The sequence below is a fragment of the Lagopus muta genome, chromosome 2 (assembly GCF_023343835.1).
Source record: "Lagopus muta isolate bLagMut1 chromosome 2, bLagMut1 primary, whole genome shotgun sequence".
Taxonomy (NCBI): domain Eukaryota; kingdom Metazoa; phylum Chordata; class Aves; order Galliformes; family Phasianidae; genus Lagopus; species Lagopus muta.
The window spans coordinates 105184001-105209920 of NC_064434.1; the positions used below are offsets into that span (position 1 = coordinate 105184001).

Here is a 25920-nt window from a genome sequence, read left to right on the forward strand (position 1 = left end):
CTCTGCTACGATCCACTGGAGAGGACTCCAAGGGGAAACCGAGGGCACATCCTGAGCCCTCCAGCCACAGCGGCTCCTGCTGTTGCACTCAGTGCCAGCAGCTGCATTCAGGCCATTTGGAGGAGCTGTGGAGGCAAGGGGTCAGGGTGCTGACTGCCAGAGTCCCTCAGCTGGCTGCAGCCACATCTCAGCTCCCCATGGGCTTTGGTGTGCAGTGGGATGCGATAGGTCAGCTTGATGGTTGGACGTGATGATTGTGAAGGTCTTTTACAACCTACGCGACTCTAGCAAATTTCCAGAAGTGAACCCTTCTCATGCTCTGCATTGAGCCTTCCCCCGCCAACAGGGGATCCCACACAATGGAGCATTGATGGTCAAAGCATAGCCAACTTCAAGCAGGTTGCTCAGGGCCCATCCAGTCCAGGGCTGAGCATCTCTAGTGTTGGAGAGCTCACAGCTTCTCTGCGACTGTCCCAAACCCTCACTGCCACGCACAGGGGACACATTTGTCATGCTGCAGGGACTGCCCCAGCACAGGGCTTCTCCTTGCCAAGAGATGCACAAGATGTAATGGCAGGAATCTCCTGCAGACCTGGGTTCCTGACCCCAGGAAGAAAGATGAAGCAGGCAGTGACAGCAATGCCACCAAAGACACCGAAAAAAGAGAGGAAGGAAAAAAAAAAAAAAAAAAAAAAAGCCTTCTTTATTGAGAGCAGCACATATAAACCCAACAAAACCCAACCATTCTTGGCTGCGGTACCCTCCGCTCAAGCAAACAAACTAACCCACTCTAGGCTGCGTTCCAGTAACAGAAATACTATGGTGGGGAGGAGGCAGCGTGCCGGGGAGGGGGGAGGAGGAGGAGAGCGCTGCCCCCAGGAGTCGTACAAAAAAAGGCACGGGGAAGGGATGTGGGGAAAGGTGGTGGAGCGTCTCCTTCATATGCCAGGCACTTTGGGTTCCTGATGGCGGGCCCATGCCCGCAGGCATGCCTAGCACAGACGGACGGACAGATATGCACGTGGCGAGCGGGGAGGGCGAGCCCGGTGCCAGCAGCCCACGGGCTTTTTGGACCCATGGAGGAGAGGGGTGTGTGAGGGGAGTACACTGGCTTGTGCTTTGAGTCCAGCAGCCGCTGGTGCCGTGTGTTGGGGTCAGGCTCAGCGAAGGCTGCGGGAGCGCTGGGGGCAGCCGCAGAGCCCCTGCCCGCCCCGCCGCATCCTTCCCCAGCAAGGTGCTCAGGCTTTGCTGTCAGCCGGGCTGTCCCCGAGGGCGGCTGCGAGCTCGCTGAAGGAGGGTCGGTCCTTGGGGCTGGGCGCCCAGCAGCGCTGCATCAGCTTGGCGAGGCGTGAAGGGCAGCCCTCGGGCTGCGGGAGCTTCGTCTTTCCTGACTGCAGACCTGGCAAAGAAGCAAAAGCCAAGGGGATGTTGGGAGGAGGCACGATCCCCTCTATGGGGAGCGAGGAGCATCCACCACGCGGACCTTCAGCCCCGTGCCCACCACACGGCCTGGCTGGCCCCAAGAAAAGGACTGAGGGCAGAACACACGAGGCGCACCGCATACCTGCTAGGACCTCATCATCCGCCAGCGGGGCGTATGGCATCTCCCCCTGCGTGAACACCTCCCACATGAGCACCCCGAAGGACCACACGTCTGACTTGGTGGAGAACTCATCCTCCAGCACAGCTTCGGGCGGCATCCAGCGCAGCGGGATCCAGGCCTGGCGGAAGTGGTAGTACTCGCTGCCGGGAGGACAGTTGCAGGTGGTGAGTGAGATGGGCACCATGCTGTATCCCCGCCCCCCGCCAGGATCCCAGCTGACCTGTTGTACACATCCTTGCTGAGACTCAGGGCTGAGACCTTGACCTGCCTCTGGGCGCTCACCAGGCAGTTCCTGGCCGCCAAGTCCCGGTGCACGAACCTGCCGTTGGAGAGGTGCTCCATCCCCAGGGCCACCTGCGTGCAGAGAGACACCTGGCCCCAGCAAGACGTTGGCACCGGCAGCCCTCCCCAGCAGCCCCAGTGCTGTGGTGCTTTCAAAGCCACACGCTCACCTTGTGCTTGGTGCTGAGGGGCTGAGGCTTCAGGGACTCATCCTTGCTCTTGGAGATTCTCAGGAACTGCTTCAGGTCCCCCTAGGAGATAGACGAAAGCTCAGAGGCAATGCTCTACCAACGCTCATTGGTCCCCATAATGTCTAGACATGGTGAGCTCACAGGGAGTCTTGTTTCATGGGCCATGGCCCTCCTGGTCCCTGTAGGGCAAGCTAGTATCTCCCTAAGGGCTAAGGTCATGGCAAGCAGGCCCGTGCTTCCAGAAGGTCATCCATGCTCCAAAGGGCTTTCTATCCCACCAGCCCTAGTCTCCCCTGACAACGATCCACATCAGGCTCAGGAGCTGCTGGCAGGACCCTTACCAAGTCCACGTACTCCAGGACCATGTAGTGCGGCTCAGCCTCACGGCACAGCCCCAGCAGTCGCACCACGTTGGCATGGTTCAGCTTGCCAAACATCTCTGCCTCGCGCCTGAAGTCCAGCTGCAGCTGCTCATCCCTTGTCTGCAGGCTCTTCACCAGCACCAGCGTTTCGCCCTCGCCATCCTCTGCACCTTTTGCCTTGGCCAGGAAGACTTCACCGAATTCCCCCCTACCTGGAAGTGCAGAGCAGCACAGAGGGATACAGCATGCATTAGGACAGGTAGCCTGGCAGCAGCAGGACCTTCTGTGCCCCAGTGCACTGAGTTTCCTGGCTGGCACACACACACTGGAGGTTAGACCAGGAGTTTCTTGTTGAGAAGCAGGACAGGGTGACCCAGCATACCCAAGGTAGTGATTGTCTGCAGGTTGGAACGGGGGAAGTGCATCTTGTCAGCGGCACTGTGCCGCTTGCTGGCCCCAGAGCTGCTGCCCAGGTTGGTCAAGGCCACCTCCTCCTGGATCTCCGCTGTCGTCTGCCCATTCTGCAGCAAAGTACCGCCTGCAAGGGATGTACACATGGCTTCAGCATCCTGCCACGCTGTGCTGGCAACATCACACTGGGCACCAGCCCCTTCTGGACACCTCAAGCACCCTAGCCTGCTGCCTAGCCCCACAGAGTGCCCTCCCCACAGCTGCTCCCTGTGGGCTCACGTCTGGCCCCACCTCTGCCAGCCCTGAAATCAGATGCTGAGCAATGGCTTTGGTCCCAGAGCCAACTAGCCCCATCTGGCCTTGTCTGTCCCACACCACACTGACATCCCCCAGGGGTGGCTACATCACAACTGCCTGTGGATAGAAGTCTGCACAACCAGAGCACATCAGACATGAGGTGGAGTGGGCCCTGCCCATGCTAACATCCAAGAAACCCTTGGGTCCATCTGACCTGACCCTCTGCTCCTGTGATGCTTACCTCCTTGTATCCTGGAACCCGCCACACCGGGGCAGCTTGGACTTTCTTTTACCACCTGGATTAAAGCAGCACTAAAGAGTGCTGTCCTTACAATTAATACCAGAAGACTTTATGATTAGGAAGCCCACTAGAAACTTCCCTGGCACAAAGAGAAGTGAGTGAGCAGCACAAATCTTTACTGGCATAAGAAAGCAGAGAGATCTCTGTTTGTAGCGAAGAGAATGTGGTGCAGAAAGCAAACGGTGCCTTTTTGTGCACGTACTGCTTGGATCAGACCAAGCACTAGGAAGCAAAACTTTTATGAGCTGAATGTAAAGTGCAGAGCACAGCACTGAGCTAAGGTGACACACGTGCAGCATCACCGTGCACTGCTGAGCGCACTCCATCTCAGCTTGCCTAGTGGCAAGCAACAAGAAAACACCTGGTCGTAGCTGGCTTTGCCATGGGCAGGCTGGTGCCATGAAGACTGAGATGTGCTAACTTCAGAGCTGTGGCCACTGACACACTGTCCTCGCCCACAGGCTGGAGCAGTGCTTGCAGAAGGCCACAGCAAAAAAAACACCATCTGCCCAATAAATCAAAGCTCCGTACTACTTGCGCTCACCCTGCTTCTATGCTAATTGCCAGCAGCACAGCACTTACAGGCTGTTTGAGCCTCTGCTGTCTGCGGCAGTGACTGATGGTGTCTCAAGACTAGAAGCCCGAAGCCAAGAGGATGATACAAGACCACTGCAACCGTGCCAAGAAAATACCAAAGGCTGCAGAGCAAGGACTCTGCTGCTGAGAGACAGCGCCAGTGGGTGGCAGTGCTTTTGAGCAGACATCCCCATCTTTCACAGAGCTCTGACGAGACAGGTGATAACAAAGGGACCACGAGGGATGAAGTTTCATTTGGGCATCCAGAAGTATTAAAGGGGAACCAAGCACAAAGCCCTGCTTTGCCCACCTGCCTGCACCATGTGAGCACCTCCTGGAGAAATCAGCGTGTGCCAATGTGGAAATTCAATACTCCCATCAGATTCCAGGGCGGTTAACCTCCCAAATACCCTCCATATTCACCCAAAAAAGCAGCACAGTCAGATGGAGGGACACTGAGGAGGAGCAGAGGATGCACATGCCACATCCATGAGGGATGTGACCTCAAAAGATGACCGACTTGTTAGGAATACATCGATTTACAGAAAATCCATGGAAAGCAAATCTGTGGCCACCTCAAATCCACAGGAAGGTTCGATCTGTCTGGCACTGGCAAAGCCAGCTGGTATCCAGGCAGGGAACTCCTATCACCAGGTGTAGCTGAGATACTTCAGGTCACCTCGCTAACCGGGGACCACAGCACAAGTGATGTTGGGGGTCATTCCATCGGAAGGAAAACACAAACCACTTCTCCAAGGGAGGCTATGGAAGTGCCAGAGAGGAGTGCAGACATCTGTGCAGCTGAGCAAGAGCTACAACTACTGAGGACACAACTCTCTGAGAGTTAACCTAGTTCCACATTACGACACATTAGGAAGGGAATAAGAAAAGGCAAAGCCTACTGGCATAGAAAGAAAAATATAATAAAGGCAGATTAGAATTAAATGAGAAAAATACAAAGCAAAATAGGAAACAAGAGAAAGGATTCAAACAAATCCTCTCCAAGGAAGAGGATGATGGCCAGAGTCTGCTGGTACATGGGCTGTCTGCAAGTTGTCTATGTGAAGAGCTCGCAGAGGGGACAGCACTAGAGCACAGAACTGCAGAGGAGCATCCTGGCTCTCAGAAGGTTCCACAGCCAGACTTCTCTTCTGGAGGTTTGGTTCCAACTTCAAAGAATCCATACGAGAGGGAAAACAGCTGACAAACGCCTTTGTGATATTTTGCCAGGACCTCACAGCAACTGCCAGAAATCAGGCCGAGGCGGCATGCTGGAGAACTGGTGCAGGAAGAGGTCCAGGGAACTACATAGGAAGCAAACTTGACCACTCCCCATCACTCAGAAGTCCTCCCTGGGATCACTGACATAAGAACAAACCTGATGCCCAAGGAAGAACTAAAGCAGCTTTTGGAAGCGAAAATGATGCTGCAGAGGTATCTTGGGTTCAGGTTTACAGAAGAACACCTTTTCCTGGCCTATTTCTCACCTGGCAGAAGCTTCCTGCCACCAGCCACAGCCAAAACCAACAGCCTGAGACCCTAAGGGTGAGCAGCAGCCCCTTGTGCCCCAGGAGCTCCCTGCTCACCCTCCTCCGCTCCACCTCAGTGCTATGGGGCTGCCAGGGAAGCTCCCACCATCGAGGGTGATGGCCTCACCGTTCAGACACTCCATCTCGGGCTCCTCGCCCTCCGGGTGCTTCTTCAGCCTCTTGGCTTTCCTCCGCTTCTTGCAGTAGAACATCAGCCCCAGCACAATAATAATGTAGGCGACAGCTGCTCCCACCGACAGCCCGATGGTCTGGATCATTTTGTAGGGCGTGTGGCTGCCGAGTCCCTCATCTTCTTCTGCTGCCGGCTTGTCTGTGGGACAGAGAGCACCAAAGCCATCAGGGCACAAAGGGATTTCCCAAACCCTCCTCGAGAATGTGCTGAGGGAAGCAGTGGGGCCCGCGATGGCAGGAGGCCACGTCCCAGCACGGGGTACCTCCCTCACCTACAACATAGAGGAAGGCCTCGCGGTGCTTGATGTTGCAGCTGTTGCCGGCAATACAGGTGTATTTTCCAGAGTCCTCGGTGGTGACATCGTAAATGACCAGGGAGCCATTGGGCATGATCTGAATCCTGCCAACCACACAGAGCCCTTTGCACACATGAGAGGGCACAGGCAGGCTTGGGGCACCTGCAGCCTCGTATCCCCAGGACAGCACTGCCTCATATCCCTGCTGTACCAGCTGTGCATCCCGTGCCATGCAGTGCCCAAGAACAATCAACGAGCTGAAGCTAAGAGAGCCCAGGCCCCCGGATATGGAGACAACTGACTGTGTGCCCTTCTAGCTAGGGACAAGGGCTGAATCCTGTCCCAGTTGGGACAGCTGAATCCTGGCACAGGATGGAATGGAGGCTGTGTACCTGGGCAGAAGCTTGCTGGGATCCAAAATCTTGTCTTTCCCTTTCCACTGGATATGTGGCACGGGGTCCCCCTCTGCCTGGCACTGGAACATGGCTGTGTGCCCCTGGTACACAGTTGTAGGCTCTGGTTCCAGCTTGAAGGTGACATAAACTGGAGGCAGAGAGGCCGACATGGAGGCTGTCAGCTCCTGGGAGCGACACTGAGCACAAGCAAGAGGGCAGGACCAGCACAGCAGCATGGCACGTGCCCTCTAGGGTTGTACTCAACACATTGGCAAACCAGATACTCAAGCAGCATGGGGCAGAGCTTGGGGTCAGGCCAGACATCTCCTCCCTTGGAAGGACATGCCACCTACCCAAGTGCCACCCAGGAGCCCCAACAGAACAGGAAAGGAAAGCTTGCTGAAGAACCCTCACCTGCCACCACCAGCTGCACAGTGGCACGGATCTCACCCTGTGGGTTGTTGGAGGCAATGCACGTGTAGTTTCCTGAGTCGCTCCTGCTCACCTTGTGGAAGGACAAGATGCCAGCTCTGTGGCTGACATGGGATGGCAGGCTACTCCCATCTGCAGGACGGCAAGAAGAGGGATGTAGCAGCCACAGGTGATACACTGTGCCACACAGCAGCTTCCCCCCATCTGAAGTGGGCCAACACAAGTTCAGAAGCCATATGGACATGGTCCTGGGCGAGCAGTTCTAGGTGGCAGTGCTTGAGCAGTTGGAGCAAACAGCCTCCAGAGGTGCCTTCCCATCTCAACCATTCTGAGAAGCTCCTGGTATCCATATAAAAGACAGACAGATCCCATCTAAGTCCCCTTCACCTGTTTTAGTCCACTGGATGGTGGGTTTTTCCCGGCCAGTGGCTGAGCAGGACACCGTAACCTCCTTGTTGAACTCCATGCACTGCAGCGGCTGGGGTGGAGGGGTGAACTTTAACTTCTCTGCAAGAGACAGAGGTGCCGTTAGGTGCCCTGGCCACGGGAGGCACCAAAGGTTCTCCTGCAGGCAAGAGAGCTCCCTGCATGGAATGGACACCAAGTGCTTGCCAGCACACCTAGCACGTGCACCCGTGCGTATCCCTCGATGCTGCCCGCCGGCGTGCTGCTCACACACTTGTACATTGTCCCATCATACACCTCCACGTTGTTGATGCGCAGCGTCCCGTTCTCTGAGATTTCAAAGCGTGAGTCCTGCCCAGAGATGGGGTAGGGAAGCAGAAACGACAGTCATCAGCACTGGGCTCAGACCCTGTCCGTGGCACTCTGTCAATGCAGGGCTTGGCAACACCAAGTCCTAGACAGGGGCAGACCCATTTCTCCAACCACCATCCCGTGAGCACAAGGCTGGCTAGGGACAGCCCTCTGAGCCCCCAGGTGCCAGGGGGATGGAGGTAGAGTCAGGAGCAGCACTAGACATTCTGGACCTGAGCACAGTGCAAAGAAAAGCAGCCATGGGGGCTTGCCCTGTCACCTCACCTCAGAGATGGAGACGCCATTGCGGTACCAGGTGACTGTAGGTTTCAGGGAAGCCTTGCTGAGGCAATGCAGGTATCCTGGTTTGCTCTCCTCCAGCTGGCTGTCCTTGGGCATCTCCACCCACTTGGGTACCGCTAAGCATGGAAACGAGGGGTCACACAGGTCTATTCACCACCCCTCCATCCAGCCAGTACCAGCTTGGCCAGGATAGGCAGTTTGCAACCAGTCATGAAACATGCAGGAATGCCACATCCCACCCCAGCTCTCCCCGACCACCCCTTCAGCCCCTTCCAATGCTCCCAGCCCTCCTCAGAAAGCTGCCTACTAGCCACGGTGATGCTCAGCTCCTGTTTCTTCTCCCCAGCCTTGTTGGCAGCATGGCACGTATAGGTCCCCGCATCTGCCTCGGTGATGCTGGTGAAAACGAGCTGCTCTGCCTCTTGGTACACCCTGCCAGCAGTGGGGACCCGCTCCTGGTTTCTCTCCCACCAGACCTGGGGTGTGGGTACACCCCGTGGGGCAGCACACGACACACGGTGCCCCTGGTTCGCCGTCAACACCTTCGGGGAGAAGGGTGCCATCTCTTCGATCTCTGAGAGGAACAACAGACAGCTGGGCTCAAACAGGGCAGTGTGGCCATCCCGCCAGCATTGCTGTCCCCACAGGAGCCACCAGCCAAGGGAAAACATGCACAAGCTATATGTACCAGCTTACTGGCCTGTTACTATGTGATCCCACAGCTCAAGAGGGTCAGTGCAGCTATGAGACCCACTGCCCACCCCGTCACCAGGACCTCACCTGCCAGCCGCAGAGTCGCCTTCAGCACAAGAGCTTTCCCCTTCTGCCCATGGCCAATGCACTTGTAGACACCGGTGCTGCGGGCCTTCACCTGGGTGATCAGCAGGGAGCCATTGGCAAACACAGTTGTCCTGGGCACGAGGGGAGAAGCAGACCTCAGGAGGCGTTTCTGCAGGATGTGGGGCAGAGCCAAAGCCCCGTGATGTCCCACAGCAACCCACAGAACAAATGGGGAGGTCTTTGTGCCAAACCAAGGCAAGGGAAGCAGAATGAAGGAGGAAGTGAGATGCAGGCTTCATCAAGGAGATGTGCTAAGAGAAGTCTTTTCCTTGGAGCAGAGCTGGCTTCCAGAAAGATGCACCCCAAAATGAGCCAGCTCCAAAAGATGGCTCAGCCAGGAAAGGGAAAAAGGGGCACAAGGTGGCGCCCAGGAGCTGCCAGGCCATGGGGCATGTGGCCCCAGGTGGCACCGCTTGCCTGGCACAGTCCCTCTGAGACATCTCTGGCCCAACATCCCCATTACAGGCAACCTGGCTGGGCTGAGAGATGCATGGGGATCACCATGCATGGGCAACCTCTGCAAGGACATCCTAGGCTGCAGGGATCACAGCACACATGGGTGTTGGGGGCCCACAAGCGTTTCTGGCTTTGGGAGTCACCACATGCAGGCAGCTGGAGCTGCAAGACAGCCATCAGCCCAGTGAACTGCCACGTGCATGCTGGAGGCTGGGAGGCATCCCTGAGCCTGGGGAACACCACTTGTGGGTATCTGGTACTGGAACGTGTCCCTGGCTCTGCGAACTGTCTTGAGTGGGTGTCTGGGCCGCTGGCTCCATGAATCACCATACACAAACATTTGTGGCTGGGAGACATCCCCAGTGCTGGGGATCGTCACACACAGGCATCTCAGACTCACAGCCTCACAGATTTCTTCAGGAACAAAGCATTTTGTAAGTCTTTCGCTGATGAAGGCTCCACATAAGGAACAAGGCTATGTCAAACCCAAATCATCCAAGCTGAGAAACCAACTCCAGTGGCCAGCCTGATGTTGAACACTTGCCCTTGGGCTTAGCCAGCATTTGGCCTCTCTCATTTATTTCTGGTGCCCCCTCCCCACTCTTCCCAGCCCTGCCCACATCACTGGGGTCCCTGTTACTTGGATCTGTTGGTGATGGGGCTGTCTTCAAAGAGCCACTCCTGCGTGGGAGGGGGCACGGCTGCAAACTGGCAATCAAACATGGCCTCTTCGTTCTTGGTCACGATGAGGTCCTGCGGGACGATCACTGCCTGGGGGAAGCTCTCATCTGCAGCAACAGAGACCACCAGAGGGTAAGAAAAGCAGAGCAGCCCGCAGCTTAACACTGTGCTTCAGGAAACCCAAAACAGAGCCCCCGGCCCGGGCACTGGGGACACTGGGGACACGACTCACCGATGATATTCAGTGTGAAGTTGTCCTGGCTGCACACGGAGCCAACGGCGCTGCGGGCACAGCAGTAGTAGAGACCGTTGTCATCGGGGCTGGCGCTGCGCAGGGTGAGGGTCCGCTCCTTGCTGCTGACAGAATAGGTGCCACGGCCGTCGGGGAGCGGAGCACCGTCCCGAAACCACTGCCATGTGGGGCTGCGAGACAGGGGCGAGAGGGTGAGTGGGCGCCGAGCGGCTGCTGGGCTCCCTGGCGAGTGGGTGTGCGGAGGGGACAGCCCAGAGATGGCCCTTTCCCTGGCTCTCCGCTCCCACCGCTGGCCCCGACACACACACGAAGCTATGAGACATGCAGCCAAGTGGACGGGACATGATCGGAAAGCGACGGAGAGTGACCGCAGCACACCAAGCAGCGCAGCGACCAGGCTGTGACAGCCCGTCCTTACTGTGCTCCTCGCTACGCGGCTCCGAGGAAGCCGTTTGCCTTCTCCCCCGGTGCTCGGCCGCAGGCTCAATCCTGCTTTTCGCCTTCCCTAGACTCTACTGCGTCCTCGCAGGAGAGAGGAGGAGAGAGAGACAGAGAGAGGGGAAGAGCGCGCGGCGAAGGCGCGGGGGGGACCTCCGGCCGGGCTCCTTGGGAGGCAACCCTTACCGCGGGTGGCCGTCGATGTGACACCGCAGCACCACCGTGGAGGAGGGCTGGATCTCAGCTGCGCTGGCCGGCTGCTTCAGCACCACGCCGCCCGTCTCGATCCCTGCGCGATCAAAGGAAGCTTCAAGCGGCTGGTTCTTGAGCCCAGCTGGGTGCCAACGCAGGAAAAACCAGGCAGCTTGGAGCAAAGGGACACCACCCTGCAAATGTCTCTCTCTGCCCTGTGTAGCTGTTCCTTAAGGGATGAGATGGGCTCTGAAAGGAACTGCAGCGCTCAGGACGCGCTTGGTGCTGTAACATCCCCATTTCATCTGTACAAATGGGGAAGGCAGCATCTCTGAGAGCCCTGGCAACATCACAAGATGTAAAGGCCTAGAAGGCATGATGGATGTGTGGGCTGGAGAGGGATCTTTTAGGTTGGAAAAGACCCTTAAGATCAAGTCCAACCACCAAGCTAACATTTCCAAAGTATGTCTCAAAGTACTCCAGACACACACTTCTTAAACACCTCCAGGGATGGGGGCTCCACCACCTCCCTGGCAGGCTGTTCCAACATCTGGCCACCCTTTTCCTGAAGAAATTCTTCCTGATATCCAATCTAAACCTCCCCTGGTACAACTGAAGACCATTTTCTGGCACCCCAGTCACCTGGCCTATGCTGTGCTTCCTCAGTCCTTGTCCAACTATCACCCCACACACCAGCAGGCATTCCCAGTCCCACACCCTCCCAAGAGAGCACTGTGCCCTTGCCCCACACTCACACTTGATATTGAAGGACGCGTTGGCTGTGCGAGCCTCCTCCCCGGTCTGCACATTCCTCGCCACGCACTGGAAGCTCCCAGCATCCCGATGCCGGTCGACAGCAGCAAACTGGAGGTTGCTGCCTTCCTTGAAGCGCTGCTCCGTGTCCTGGATGGGGAGCCCGTTCTGCAGCCACTCAAATTCCACGTAGGCCGGCTCCTCCACCTCACAGCGGAGGATGGCACTGCGGCCATGCAGGGCGTCCTGTGAGTACGGCTCCTTGGCAAAACGGATGGCTGCCTGAGCCCCCACCGCTGCAGGACAGAGAAAGGAGGGCACACTTAGAGCACGTGGATGCACAGAGAGCAGTGAGGAAGCACTGCCACTCACACTGGTCTCTAGTTTCTAGCTGAAAGTGCAGCATGAGGAGAAACATCTTCCAAAGCACAATCCCCTGTAGAGCTCATCAATCGTGGCTACTCTCGCACCTACATTCAAAGAGGCTTGGTGCTCTAAGGCTCTCACCTCCCAGCAACTGTGGAGAGGGATGCTTTGAGCCAAGCACAGGTCCATGGGGTTCCAGCTGTGGCTGCTGCATGTCCAGCCTGCACACAGAGGCATCTCACAGCATCCAGACTAGGGATTCTGCTGCCAAAAAGCTGGATCTTTGGGCAGCTCAGATATTTGTTTGCACCCCTCCTGATCTGCTTCTTTGGGACATGCCCTAAGCCTTAACCATGCAGCAAGATCATCCCAGAGCAGAACACGTGAACTATTTCCAGGCTTTCCTCAAACCCTCTCTCCTTGGGACCACGACTCTATCTCACATACTCAGATATTACCTAGCAAAAAACTGCTCTGGAACAAGGATCACCCCTGGGAATGAACATAGCTGCTGGAGCACAGCACAGAGCATCTACACTTGCCAGCCGAAATCTAAACTAGAAATTGCAGTGGCTGACCACAGGGCCCGATAGCGGCCACGGGGTGGCTCTGGATGGCTGGAAGCATCTCTTTGCAGGGAGGAAACAGGCCACTAGCCCCAAGCCCCACCCAGCTGTGAAGCCTGAGCTCATTGAGCAAAAGACACGAGCGAGCAAACCCATGCTGCAGCTTCCTGCGGCGCTGGAAAACCCAAGCATCCTCCCTCCAAACAACAAGCCTCAGTGCCTGGGGGACCTGCAGACAGCGCTCAGTGTGGCTGCTGGGGACAGCACCAGCGTTCCGCTGTCCGGCTGCCGCCTGGCCGCAGCCAGCCATGCAGGCGCTCTGCTCTGGTTACCAGCTGGCCGCAGAGAGGCGAGCAGACAAAGGGCAATTCAGCGCACGCCGATAGCTGCAGGGCTGTGCTCCCAGCACTGCGCTCTGTGAGGAAGGAAGCCAAGCCAGACAGATGTTGAACATCTTTGAAGTGCTCTCTCACGAAGGAGAGGAAGAAAGTGGCCGGAGCGATGTGCTCCCAGCTCTGCATGAGGACAGCTCTGCAGAGGGACAGGGAATGTGGACAAAGCTCGGTATAAGCTCCACAGGGGAAGCACAGATCTGATAAGATGTTAGGAGGCACTGGGATCCAGCTCCCTGGTGAAATAGGAGGAAGCATTTGTGTCTTCCAACCTCAGAAACGGACGCAACCAGCTCAGGTCAGGTGAGATCCATGCCATGAACAACCTCATCGAGTGCGCCTGCCAAAGTAAACTGGGATAAGTAAGCATCAAAGCGCAGTAAGAGCCAGAGACCTGTGCTGTGTTCTGACAGTGGCATCCAAAGTGCCATGGAAACACTGGCTGCATAAGCTGGAACCCAACGAGTGAGATTTGGGCTGTAAGGAAACATGGGATGTGGTTTAGCAGCCATCACGGTTATGGGCATGTTGGACTAGCTGACCATGGACGCCTTCTCCAATCCTAATGATTGTATGGGTAGCAGCTGGATATGGAACAGCCATTTGGAAGTAGAAGACACCAGAAACCCAGAATTGGACGCTCTCAATTCACAGAAGCAGAGCCCAGTGTTTGGAGAGGGGAAGCAGAGCCCTCAGCATCACTGTGTGGCACAGCAATGGTCCCATAGGGCTGAGCTGCTGGAGTCCTCCAGAGTGGCCCGAGTTGGCAGATGAGAGCTCCTGCAGCACCTGGGTGGGGGCAGAACTGGCTCCGCTCTGTCTGATCAGACGTCTCCACCACGGCGTGCGACTTCACAAGCTAATCCAGGCTGGGCAGCATCGCCACCTGAAAAAATACTCATGCAACACCACTTCTACTATGTGCACAGGAAGCCAGCTCAGTAAACCCAAGCCAGAGCAGAGCCCTTCCCTCGTAGTGTGGCTGGGCCCAGCCAAGCAGCTCTTCTAAATGCGCGCGCTGGCAAGCACCAGTGAGCTGCATGTGCATGTGACACAAACCATCCCCGGCTGGGGGAAGAAACCCTCAACACATGTTTCTGGCCTAAAATCATTTTAGCTGTGGCTGCACAGAGCTCTTCAGGAAAGCTTCAGCCCAGTTGGATAAATGTGGTTTTAAACTCAGCACGCTTGCAAACACCCAGCGCAGTTTCACCCAAGGTGTATTTAATGGAACCATGAAAGCTTCCAGGTGAGGCAGCTGACGGAGGTTGAGTGAATGGTGCAGGAAAGCAGCACTGGTACCTGTGGGTCCCCTGGTGGCATTGCCAGACCCCACAAAGGGGAGGGACAGGCACCAGTGGGAAGAGGAGAGAAGGCTCCACCACATGCCAGCTCCGAGTGCATTCTCACAGCAAGGATCCAGATCCAGGAACACAGCGACCTTCATGCACTGAGATACTGCCCTGCTCAAAATTAGTTTCATCGCTTTAAGGTTGCAAACGGCAAATTCCCATGAAAACACCCTCACGCAAACACTTGCATTTCTGGCTTGAATTGCCACCAAGCGGATCTCAATGCACCTTTTGGGCTTGGGATGTCCCCAAGACTTGGCCCCTACACCTTCCTCCCAAACTCCTCCAAGCCCATCTGGCTGCTGCAGCTCTGCACGAACCGAGGCGGCCAGGCAGCACAATCCCTGCTCCGCCTGGCGGGCCGCATCTTGAAGTGATCCGAGAAGATCATTGTCTCCCTGACTAACGACATCGCTGGGGAATGCAGCCTCGACCACAAAGCCCTCAGCTGCTGCACAGCCCTGATCCCTGCCGTGCCTGCAGCTCACCTACAGCCACGCTGGGAAGCAGAGCTGGGAGCGGGCAGCAGTGCTGCATGTCGCTTTGGGACATCCATGCCCTTCCCCACCAGGGGCCACCCATATCGTGGCATCAGTGAGCTGGGCAAGCTCTGGGCTGAGGACACAAGGGAATAAAGAAAGGACTCATATTATTCTTTTTGACCCCCAAAAGCCTAGGTTAGCTGGCTCTTGAGACACCACGGCTGACGTAAGGATGTGAGTAATCCCAAAGCTGCTGGCCACCGAACATGCTAAAGGCATGAGAATAGGAATTAGGAAAAGGTTGTAAGGTTTCCTGGTTTGGAAAGGTCTGTGGGGATTCTGCAGCTTGCAGCTAGGCCACAGCAGTGCTATCCTGCAGCCTTACCTCCCAGAGCAATTCCGCAAAGTTCACCCTGCCTTTGCCCTGCCACATGTGCAAGCCAGCTCCTTTAACGCTGGGTATGTGGATGAGAGGAACTACAATGCATCTGCAGCACTCAGGGCAGCAAAACACAGACTGCATGCATCCTACCCAGAAGGGAACTATCTTCTCCCATCAGCAGGAAGCTCCACATCTGCTCAGCTGAAGAGGGCAAAAAAAGAAAACAAAAACCAACACCAAAGGTACCAGGATGCAATGGAAAGAGCCAGGTGCAAAACCAGCCAGCTCCTGCAGGGAGTTGTGGCACAGGGCACGGCTGCCTGGCAGAGAGGACCTCAAACACTGCAGAAGGACCTGGGCACCCTGCAGTGACCACTTTTCTGCAGAGAGGAGGTACTTCTGGGCACGTCTTTTTTGTACTGCAGCACTCAGACCGCTGGCAGTGCTGGCAGTGAGGCTGTGCAGCACACAGCAGAGGGGACCGCCACTCCCCTCACCTGCAGGCAGTGTGGGGCCTGGTGCCTCCAGGGGTACAGCTGCCCCTTCTGGCTCCAGGGCACACAGGTGGCACAGCCATCAAGGCAGCACCCCCCAGAGGCAGCCTTCATAGGAAAAGAGCATCCAACCTCAGCAGAAAGCACCGAGCGGCTCACCCTCGAGTCCCATGCCCCAGGGAGCCCAATGTGGGACGGGCATGGGCAGCCCCAATCTCAGGATCAAATCATCTCCATCGAGACATGGAAAACCACCCTTTTCTCTCTCCCCCCCCCATGGAGGTCCATCACCCCAAACAGCCAGCAGCCATTCTTTCCTGCCAGCAGTGCCTTGCCACCAGGCAAGAACGGCACGCCAGCATCTGCTCTTTGTCCTGGCAAGGCTCTCAGTGTGTGCAGGGCCCCGTACAGACCTCCCATTCACGGCTCGAGCAAGCCATGTGTTTCCTGGCACAGTTCATTACAAACACGCTCCTGTAAATGCAGATTTTTGGCACGGAACGACACACGGGTCAGCTTTTCATCCCCTCCTGGTCTCAACCACGGAGCCAGCACACTCACTTGCACCAGCAAGGCAAGAAAAAAATCATTACAGCTGAATAACACAAGCAACTCCACTGCCTGGTGGGTTGGTCCCTACAGCCACGTAAAGCAGCCGCTCAGAGCGCGCCTGCTCCGTGCACAGTCTATTCCACTGCTTAGCAGATACTGCAGAAACAGCAGCCAAGCCAAACACCCAGAGAGATTTGCATCTCCAAATGATTTCCAGCCAGCACGTTCCTCTCTGCGAGAGGCTCCAGTTGAGAAAGCCTCTCAAATGGGTCGAGTTGCAATAAACCCCTCTCCCCCGCCAGGCCAGATGGAAATGGTTTGATGCAGGCAAGGAGCTCCGAGCATGGCGAGTCTGGTCTGAGCAAGCTCGACATCTGGAACGCCTTTGGGCACCCATCATGTTAGCCTTTTAAAACCACAATGTGTCCCACTCTAGTTAAAGTAAAAAGAAAAACTTGCCTCGTGCCTGGGAAAAAGATTATCCCTATGTGAGTCACCAGCACAGCTGGACGGGTCCAACCCCACGTTTCCAAGAGATGCTGTGCTAGAGTGGCTCTGGCTTCCAGCACCAGGAGCTCCAAGGGCAGGCCAAGACAATGAGGGGTGCAGGAAAACACTCTCTCTTTGTCCCTTTGGCCATGCCACACACCTGGCAACCAAAAGGGACCAGAAATTCTTCCAAGAGTCCTGTCGCAAAGCACCCAGATATGCAGCCTTCCAAGTGGGATTTACTGATCCAGAGATAAAGCAACCCAAGTTCAAAGTACACACAGAGGCATCCCAATCCTGTAACAGCTGGAAGCATCTGCTCATCTCACAGTACATCCCACAGTTTGGCTTGGGTCCCAGATGAAAACTGCAGAGCTGGATCACTCCTTCCTCACCTCCATCCCTGTGTGACAATGCAAGACTGCATTTGCACCAGACCCGGGCCACCACAGAACATCACGGCCCACAGCAGGAGCCCTGCAATGCACGGCAGATGCAGGCCCTTGTTTGGGAGCATCTTGGCTCCCTGTAGAACATCGAGCCTCAGCTGCTCTGTGGTGGGGACCACAGCACCTCTCCCCACCAACCTCCGCACACAGGGCAACCACCAAGAATTCCACTCAACCCTTCAAATCAAGCTTGAGAAATAAGAAAAAAAAGATGCAGAAAAAAACCCTATAAACATGTAGTGCAATTCCCATTAGCCTCCCCAGCACTGTTCAGAGAGACTGGGAGCTGCGGGGATTCTCTTCCCCATGGCTAGCAACTCTCCCTGCCTTTCCAGGGCCCGTCCTCAGGAATGGCACAGCCAAATTTCTGAGCAGTTATTGCACGAAAGCAGAACAAAGCCACTGGGGGGTCGAGGGCTGTAAATCAGTCATGGAGTGAACATGGAGGCAGTGCTCACAGCACTGTGCTGGGGGCAGCTGGCCGTGGGAAGGGGAACAGTCCACCCCACGCAGTTCAGAAGCAGGAACAGGAGCTGCTCAAACATCCACTGTGGGAGAACATCCCAGTACCAACCCAGAGAAAGGCTCTGCACGAGGACCAGCTTACCTGCGTGGCCTCCAGGCAGCAGGATAAAAGCAGAGCCACCCAAAACAACATGGCTGAGGACAGGGTGGTGGGAGGTAGCGAGGTCCAGAACAGCACCAGGATCACCACTCCGAACCCATGGAGTGATGAGGCCTTTCTGGAAGGTTCCTCCTCACTCTCAGAAAGAGCAGGGCTGCTCCCAGTCTGGTGGGACAGCCCGCATGCTAGGCAGGTGGTCTCCAAGGCCAAGGGATTCATTAGCAGTCTTGTTTTGATGGCGGATGCCCAGCACCTTGCTCCTGCAGTGGGGATGCTACACTGAGCCAGGGAATCCCAGCAGCTACGGCGGCTCCCACAGCTGGCTTGGGCTGCTGAACCAGCACAGTTGGCCTCGGTCAGAACAACTCCCTGGCCATCTGAAAGGCAGGCTGACACTGCTCTGAACCATGCCCTGCACACAGGGCTGTGCCCATCCTCCTGGCAGCTGTCACAAGAGGATGCCTGGGCATCCCTGGTGGGAGCAACTCCAGGGAAAGGATGCAGTACGCAGGGCTGTGTGGTGGCCCACAGCCACCCAAGCCCAGCTAGCCTTGCACCACGAGGCACAGATCTCCGAGCCCACTGCCCCTGCAATGCAGAGGATCACCGCAGAGAAGTACATCAGGTGCTGCCCGACCTTCAAGCTGAAGCCAGAGCCAATACCACCAAGCCCTCGAGACAGAGCAGCAAGCAAGATGAGAAGGCCGCAAGCCTGGCGGTTGGAGCTGGAAATCCTGCTGGCTCAATTAAACCCTCCTTAACGGCCCGTCAGCCAAAGGCTCCCGCGCAGACCTCGTGTCGGCTGGGCTGCCAAGCCCCAGTGAGGAGCACACATGCTTTGAGTGTGACTCAGCACCAGCGCTGAGCTCACTGCACCCACTGGTGCTGCCAACTGACTCTCCCAGGCGCTCTCGGAGCCCTCCAGCAATTCCCTGGCCTCCTCAGGAACGCTGATTTATGGCTGACGCGTGCTACCAGCAGCACGCAGCAGGTTGGAGACACATCTGGTCTGGGTGGGTTGAACAGAAGCCAGCAGAATGCCCAGGTGGCCAAGAAGCCTGCATCAGAAATAGCATGGCTAATAAGACTAGAAGGTGAGCATCCCTCTGCATTGGCCGCACCTCGAGTGCTGTGCTCAGTGCTGGGCCCTCACTGCAAGAAAGACACCGAGGGCTGCAGCGTGTCCAGAGAAGGGCAGCAGGGCTGTGAGGGGTCTGGAGCACAAGTGTGATGGGGAGCAGCTGAGGGAACTGGGGATGGTCAGGAAAAGGACAACAGGAGTCACTGCTCTACAAATGCCTGAAAGGAGGCTGCAGCAAGGAGAATGTCAGACTCCTGCCCCAAGTATTGAGAAGAAACGGTCTCAAATTGTGCCAGGGGAGGCTTAAGTTGGGCATCATTAAGAATTTCTTCATGGAAAGGGTGGTCAAGCACTGGAACAGGCTTCCCAGGGAAGCAGCAAGCCCCCCTCCCTAGAGTTGTTTAAGACATGTGTGGATGTGGCACTAAGAGACATGGTTAAGCAATGGGATGCAGTAGGTCTGATGGACAGCTGGACTTGGTCATCTTGAAGGTCTTACCCAAGCCAGATGATTCTGTGATTCCACGATGCTATGAAGGCAAGGCTTTCTGGCTGACACAGCAAGGCTGTTTTGTTTCTCTCCCATTAAAGGAAGCACAGCAGACAGATGTCAAGTAAAGTCAGGATGAGCCATGTGCTCCCTGCACTGTGGCCTTGAAGTACGACAAAATGCTTCCCCAAAATTAAATGAGGGCCCTCGAGAATGCAAAAGTCATTACCATGCAAAACCCCTTGGGTGGTGCAGGAGAGCTCAGGTGACAATGAAGGGCCAGGAAACTCCTGCCAGCACCAGAGATGGCTCAGGGCACAAGGAGAGACCCTGCAGCAACCAAATTGCATTGCATCATCTTCATTTGCTCAACACAGAGCAGAGGAGCGGAGGGGAGGCCTGACGGCAGCTGCAGCTCTCCCAGGGAGCAGAGGGCAGCGCTGAGCTCTGCTGTCTGCACAGCAACAGGGCTGAGGGAACGGCATGGAGCTGCGTCAGGGGAGGGCAGGGGGGGGTGAGGGAAAGGCTGTGCCCCAGAGGGCGGTGGGCATGGCACAGGCTGCCCAGGGCAGTGGGCACGGCCCTGATGCCGGAGCTCAGGGAGCGCTGGGACACCACTGACACTGGGGCTGGGGTGCTGTGTGGGGCCGGGGGTTGGGCTTGGTGATCCTCGGGGGTCCCTTCCAGCTCGGGATGTTCTGTGATTTTATGAAAGCTCTTTGTCAGACCTCGGTATTTGCTGTTGATTATCATGACTGCTGATTTATTCATTCACTGCTGGTGGCCTCTGCCTGAAGCTCTCCTGTTCTTGTTAAGTCACACACCTCGTCTAATCTCTCATACGAAAGTTTGCAAAATGAGTTGGGTCCATTCCAACTCCAGATATTCCACAATTCTGTGACCACTCAAGAACTTGTCTCATGATAATCAGGACCAGAACCATCTAGGCCTGAAAAGATCTTCAAGATTTCCAATCCCAACCATGACACATGACTTACCAGGTCACACTAGCATCATGGTAGCTGTCACTGCTGTATCTTCACCCCCTCATTCTGGCTCCTGTATCCCAAATCCAGCCAAGAAGGACTTTACAACAGTGCTGCGTGTGTGGAGGGAGCCCCTGGCCAGGGCTTCATGCTTTCCTCCCTTCCTCATCTTTTCCAGCAGATGATGGGAAACACCAGACTAAGCTCTACAGAGCTGCCTGGTGCTCCCCTTCAGCAAACAGGAGCCCCAGCCAGCCCAGAGAACAGAAGCTCAAGCTGCAGAGATGAGAGAGGGATGTGGGGGGAGGAGGAGGAGGAGGCCAGGACAAGGGAAACATCACAAGGAGGGGAAGCACACAGCCAGGAAGGCTGGCTATTCCATCACCATGCAGGCGCAGAACAGCAGCTGCTGCTGTTGGCCATGGTGCCAGGCTGGCAGCTCACTGTCCAAACCTACACCCTTGCCAGTGAGACCTCCCAGGCCTGCCTGCTGGAGAACAGCTACATTTGGCACCAAAGCTACTCGGGTGAGCTGCTGTACTTCAGTGCATGATGCCACCTAACACACCAGAGGGAGGAAAACTGCCCAGACTTGCACTGGCCCTCAGATGCACTCTGTGAGGATGCCTTGCTAAACTTGCTTTCTGGAGCAGGACAGGCAGAGGGATTCCTTACCTGGCAGACCCCAAGGTAGACATGGCTCAACTTAGGCTGCATAAGCACCCCAGGAGCAAAAGAGCAAGGGGACAGCAGCTGAGGGGCTCACCCGGAGGAGGTGCAGACAAGAACTTGCACTGATACCAGCACAAGGAAACACCTTGGCATCCCCCTCCATTCTGCCACCCCTGTAGGTGAACGGCGTATACTGAGGCTCTGAGCCCACCCAGAGCCATCCCTCCAGCCTCAAAAGGAGAGTGTAGAGGGATGGAGTCAAAACCAGGCTGGAGCCCAGGCTGTACCATGGGTCCACCTTGAGGTGAGCTAGCCTCTGAAGCATCCTGCTTCTCCACTTGGTTTCATGCAGGTTTGACCTGTTTGCTCCTCTTCCCTTCAAAGGCAAGAAAAGCTCCTGGGAAAGGCACTCCCGACGACACACCAGCTCTTCCCAGCAGCCAAAACATGCCCCGTGCTCCCAGCAGCACAGGAGACAAACGGAGCTGCCAAAAGGCCACTGGGGAGAGACCTGAAAGGGGCTCGCTCCACCGGCTGCGGCGGTGCCTCTCCTGTTCCTACAGGCTCACAAGCACTGTGGGGACACTAATCAACACAGACGGCCACGCACTGCCTGCTCATTCCCATTCTTTGTCACTCTGCCTGCCTCCTGGGCATGAAGCATCACCCACACCTCCCCATACCTGCCTCTCACCACACCCCGCAGGACTGCAGGCTTCATCTCGCTCCTTCTCTTTCCCCATTGGCAGAGGGAACAGAAAGGAACAGATCCGTGTTTATTTTCATCAGGGCCAATTATGAACCTATATTAAAAGCCACAGAAATAGGTAAGTAGACAGAGAAGCTAGTATTTCCTGTGCTCATATAATATTAATTAAAAGGCAGTTTCTCTATGAAATACTGCTACATTACCTCTGCTAAAAATGGAGAAAAGTCACCGTGTGGGAAGAAGACGTAAGCAGAGCACTTTCTGGAGTACTCTCACAAATCAATAACTATGCAGAATGTTTGCTGCAGATACACCCAATGCAAAGTGCCGAATTACAGAAAGGCCCAGAACTCCTATCCTAAAGGTCTCAGTGATTTCCAGCAATCACCTAGCAATCTCAGCAGCCCACCTCTGATATCTCATTCCCCACCAGTGGTGGTTTGGCTCCCAGAAGACACAAGAGATGCTCTGAGTGGACACCACGGCTCAGAGCCGGGCAACAGGAGAGCCCTCAGTAGTTAACCCAGTGGAGAAGTCACATCTGTCATCTCCATAGCTAACCTTTCACTTGGAACTTGGCTAAACATCCGCTTGAACCTGGCCGGAGGACACAGAGCCCTCTAAATGCCTGGATGACACCCAGCCATCGTGGGGCTACAGGACAAGGCTCATCCTGGGGACTGGCATTTCTCGGAGCACTCACCACCTCAGGATGCTCCCAGGCTTTCAGTGCTCACAACAGGCAGCAAGGCGGGAGAAGAACCAAGGAAAACAATGAGCAACATGCAGGAAGCTCTGTTTTCTTTGGTCTGCAATGATCTGCACGAATCTTCAGCTGCTGGAGACGACTATCCACACTGGCCCCTCTCCAGGGCAGCTGCAGCCTCTCCTCAGCAGCACGAACTTCTCTCTGCTCCCAGGGATGGTGTGGGAGAGCTGCACGCGCAGCCCTGCACGGAGCCCTACCAGCCAGCTGGTTGTCCTTCTTGTTCCTGCTGGGAAAGACGAGGAACACCACCTCTCCTCCCACTGACACGGGCACTGCTGGTGGCTGCCACAGAGCAGGCAACGGACCTCCCTGGGGCTGCAGGGACACACACCAAAGCACGCCGCACGGAGAGCAACAAAGGCACTTGCAAGCCACAGCATGTCCTGCCTTTAACCATTTGGAAAGTCGCTGTATGTTTTGGAATCAAAGGCTTTCTTTGTGCTCTTGAAGAAGCCAACAAGCCATCCTAATGAGGAAAGTGTTTATCTGAGGTCTTAAGCAACACTGTGCCTATTTCGTGCCAGCACGGTGTTTGACAGAGAGAACAGCCCAGCCTGAGCTGCCCACTGGCACACTGGCCCTGCCTTCTGCAGCCAGGAGGAGGCTTGGGCTCTCCATGGCGCCGATCACACCTTGGGTGCTGGGTACAGAGCTGGAGGGACTGCTGTGACACTGGCACTATACAGGCTGGCTTGAACTGCACCCAGCAGCATTCCTGTCCTCTAGGATGGAAGCTGAAAGGAGGTCGCTTAAATCCCAGCCGTGCCACAGAGTCATAGAATCATTACAGTTGAAAAAGATCTCTAAGGTCATCTATTCTGATTGCCAACACATCACCACCGTGCCCACTAAACCACGTCCCTCGTCTTGAAGGAGCTCCCAGTCCCATCACCAGCCCCAGGAGTGCTGCTGCTTTTCCCAGCCCACACCATCTTGCTCACCAGAGCTGGAGGGTTCACACAGCCAAAAGCTGCTGTGCCACCTGGTCTCCCAGACAGGAGTCTGCCCATACCAGTTTCCCTGCAGGACACAAAGGCTGCCATAACCTGTCCTGGCCTCACGAAAGTCTCCACCACCTGACATAATGGGTTCAATGAAGGCACTCAGAGGCCCAGCAGAGCACACCCCAGCCCACAAGCACCCAAAACTCAGCAGAAGCCTGCTCTGTTCAACCAGGGCTTTGCTTGACACGAAGGGAGGCCAGTGGTAGTCCACCGCCTCGGATCTTGGAAGCTGCAAGCTGCTCTGAGCTCCCATTCCCTCTCTGCTGCTGGGACAGCACACATCGGTCACCTCTCATAGGACAGGAGAGCTGTCTCTTCCACGTGTAGGCAAGGATTGTGTCTCCAAGAAATGGCAAGGCTTACACTGAGACTAGAAGTACTGCACGGCTCAGCCTTTTAAGCTCAGGAAAAACATTTTTGTATCAAATAATAAAATAAAAAATTAAAAAAATGCTGGCACTCAGAGTGAGGAACAGAGCCGGAGCAGAAGTGAATGAAAAGCACATGCGCTGCAGACCTGGCTGCCAACGCAAATTGATGCTTTGAAACAAAGAGCACTTGTGTTTGGCTTGTGGATCTTCCACGGCTCCTCGGCAGGGGATGCACAGATGGGAAGGAAGCACAGGTAGAGACACGGCAATGGCACTTGCTGCCGAACGCTTCCCCAAACAAAGGCACGGCCCAAAATGGAGTCCCTGCTGTGACCTGTGGGGCAGCAATGGCTCATCCCCATCCCGTGCTGAAGGGGAGCGTGGGACAAACCTCTGGACAGCACAATCCGAATCACAAAATCACTGAGGTTAGAAAAGACCACTAAGATCATCGTGTCCACCCACGGCCAGCGCCCTGACCCACACACACCGCATGCCCGCACTGCTGCGGGCTCACAGGGGACACCTCCAGACGTCGACAGCGGCCGCACGGAGCGCCTGCCGCCCCGCAGCAGCCTCACCTGCCACCCACCGGCTCTCCCACGGATCCCCGATCCTCGCAGCCCGGCTGCAGGACCGCTCCCCGGGCACGCCGGGGCACGAGGCGCGCCGCGCTGCAGCCCCACGGCACCAGATAACATCTGCTTCCTGAGCGGGAGCACGGAATTACCGAGCGGCAATCGGACGGCCCCCAAACATCCCGCGGGCACGGAACGGGACGTGGCAGCGGACCACCCCGGTGCCCCCAAACCAACTCGCTGCCGACCGCTTTCGCAGCCCCCGATCGCAACTCCCCGCAGACGGGAGATGCTCCCCGCTCCCCGAGGTCCCGACCCGAGGAGGGGAGCGTTTCCCTGCGCTCACAAAGGGCACGTTTGTACCCGCGCCCGCTGCTAAATGCGCGGTTGTTCCGAGCCGCCGGACCTGGAGGGCTGTGGAAACACCCGCTGCTCCGCGGAATAGTTCGCATTCCAGCTCTGAGGGCTGCGCTTGGAAACGCTCAGAGAGGAAGGAGTGTTTATTCACCGAGAGAGGTGTGGGTCCGGCTATTGACTTAGGCCCACGTGTAATTGCCGGAGGACGGCTTTGATCTCCGCGGCTTGACCAGCAGATGAATGGCAAGGAAGGAAAGAAAAATACCAGTGTCAGGTTCCCCCGGCAGATACCCGCAGCCGGGCCTCACCGCCCTCGCGTCTTTGTGAAGCGCCCGGCCGCCCGCTGCCTCTCCCCTCTCCCTTCCTCCGCTCGGTGGCCGCGGGGGACCGAGATCCGGGCCGTGCGCCCAGCGCCAAGGGGACAGACGGGGACACGCGGGGACCGGCACAGCGCGGCAGCCGCAGCATCCCCACGGCGGCGGGAGCGCCGGGAGGCAGATGGCAGCCCGGGCTCAGCGAGCAGAGCCGCCCAAGCGCCTTAACGCCGGATCTCATCCGGTCGCTCCTCTTCTCGGAGGTTCTCTCCTTTAGGAGCTGGAGGCCCCCGCAGAAGGACATCTCCCGTTCGGGATTTTCTGCCTCTCCAGAAGCGTCGACTCAGCGAATAGCTGCTCCGACCGCAGAGCCGTGCGGAGCCGTGCGGAGCCGCGCACATCCTGCGGGCCGCGGTGCCACCCGCTGCGGGCAGAGCGCGGCCCGGCAACAAGCGAGGCGCCCCCGGACGCGGCGCTGCCCACCGCCCACCCCCCAGCGCGGGGCTCCCAGGGCGGGGCGCGCAGCCCCCGCAGCGCCGCGCGGAGCCGAATCCCGGGCTGTCGGAGCGCCGCGCCCGTACTCACCGAGCAGCAGCAGCGCCCGCACCGCCGCCATCCTCGCCCCGCGCCGCTCACAGCGCACCCCGCGCCCGGGCCATGCCGCCGCCGCCGCCCCGCCCGCCGCCGCCGCCAGGAGGGGCTTCCGGGGGAGGGCCGGCAGGCGGAAACCGGGCGGGGCCGGGGAGGGTGGGGAGCGCCGCCCTCCGTCGGGTCTGCCGGAGCGGCTGCCCCCAGCCCGCGTGTGCCCCGTGCCCGCGAGGCCGCCGAGCCCCGGCCGCCGCTGCGGAGAAACCGCCGCTTCCCGCTGCCCGAATCCGCTGAGGTTGCGGCCGGGGTCGGG

The 25920-nt window shown here is 56.9% G+C and overlaps 1 protein-coding gene across 2 annotated transcripts; it reads right to left on the minus strand.

Annotated features, from left to right (window-relative positions):
* Positions 1-684: 684 nt before the first annotated feature.
* Positions 685-25693, minus strand: PTK7 (protein tyrosine kinase 7 (inactive)). 2 transcript variants are annotated; one of them, XM_048935479.1, is made up of 20 exons: positions 25605-25693; positions 11542-11835; positions 10781-10883; positions 10136-10326; positions 9863-10010; positions 8707-8837; positions 8234-8500; positions 7909-8042; positions 7488-7623; positions 7255-7374; positions 6850-6999; positions 6433-6583; positions 6017-6144; positions 5680-5883; positions 2821-2976; positions 2418-2650; positions 2056-2136; positions 1824-1975; positions 1565-1743; positions 685-1399 (listed from the first exon to the last, which is right to left on the minus strand). In XM_048935479.1, exons 1-20 carry the CDS (start codon positions 25633-25635, stop codon positions 1239-1241), a joined length of 3150 nt encoding a protein of 1049 aa, XP_048791436.1. In that variant the 5' UTR covers positions 25636-25693; the 3' UTR covers positions 685-1238. The 2 variants fall into 2 exon arrangements, with proteins under 2 accessions (XP_048791436.1, XP_048791437.1); XM_048935480.1 differs by lacking the exon at positions 25605-25693 and adding an exon at positions 14166-23528.
* Between the last annotated feature and the right edge of the window lie 227 nt (positions 25694-25920).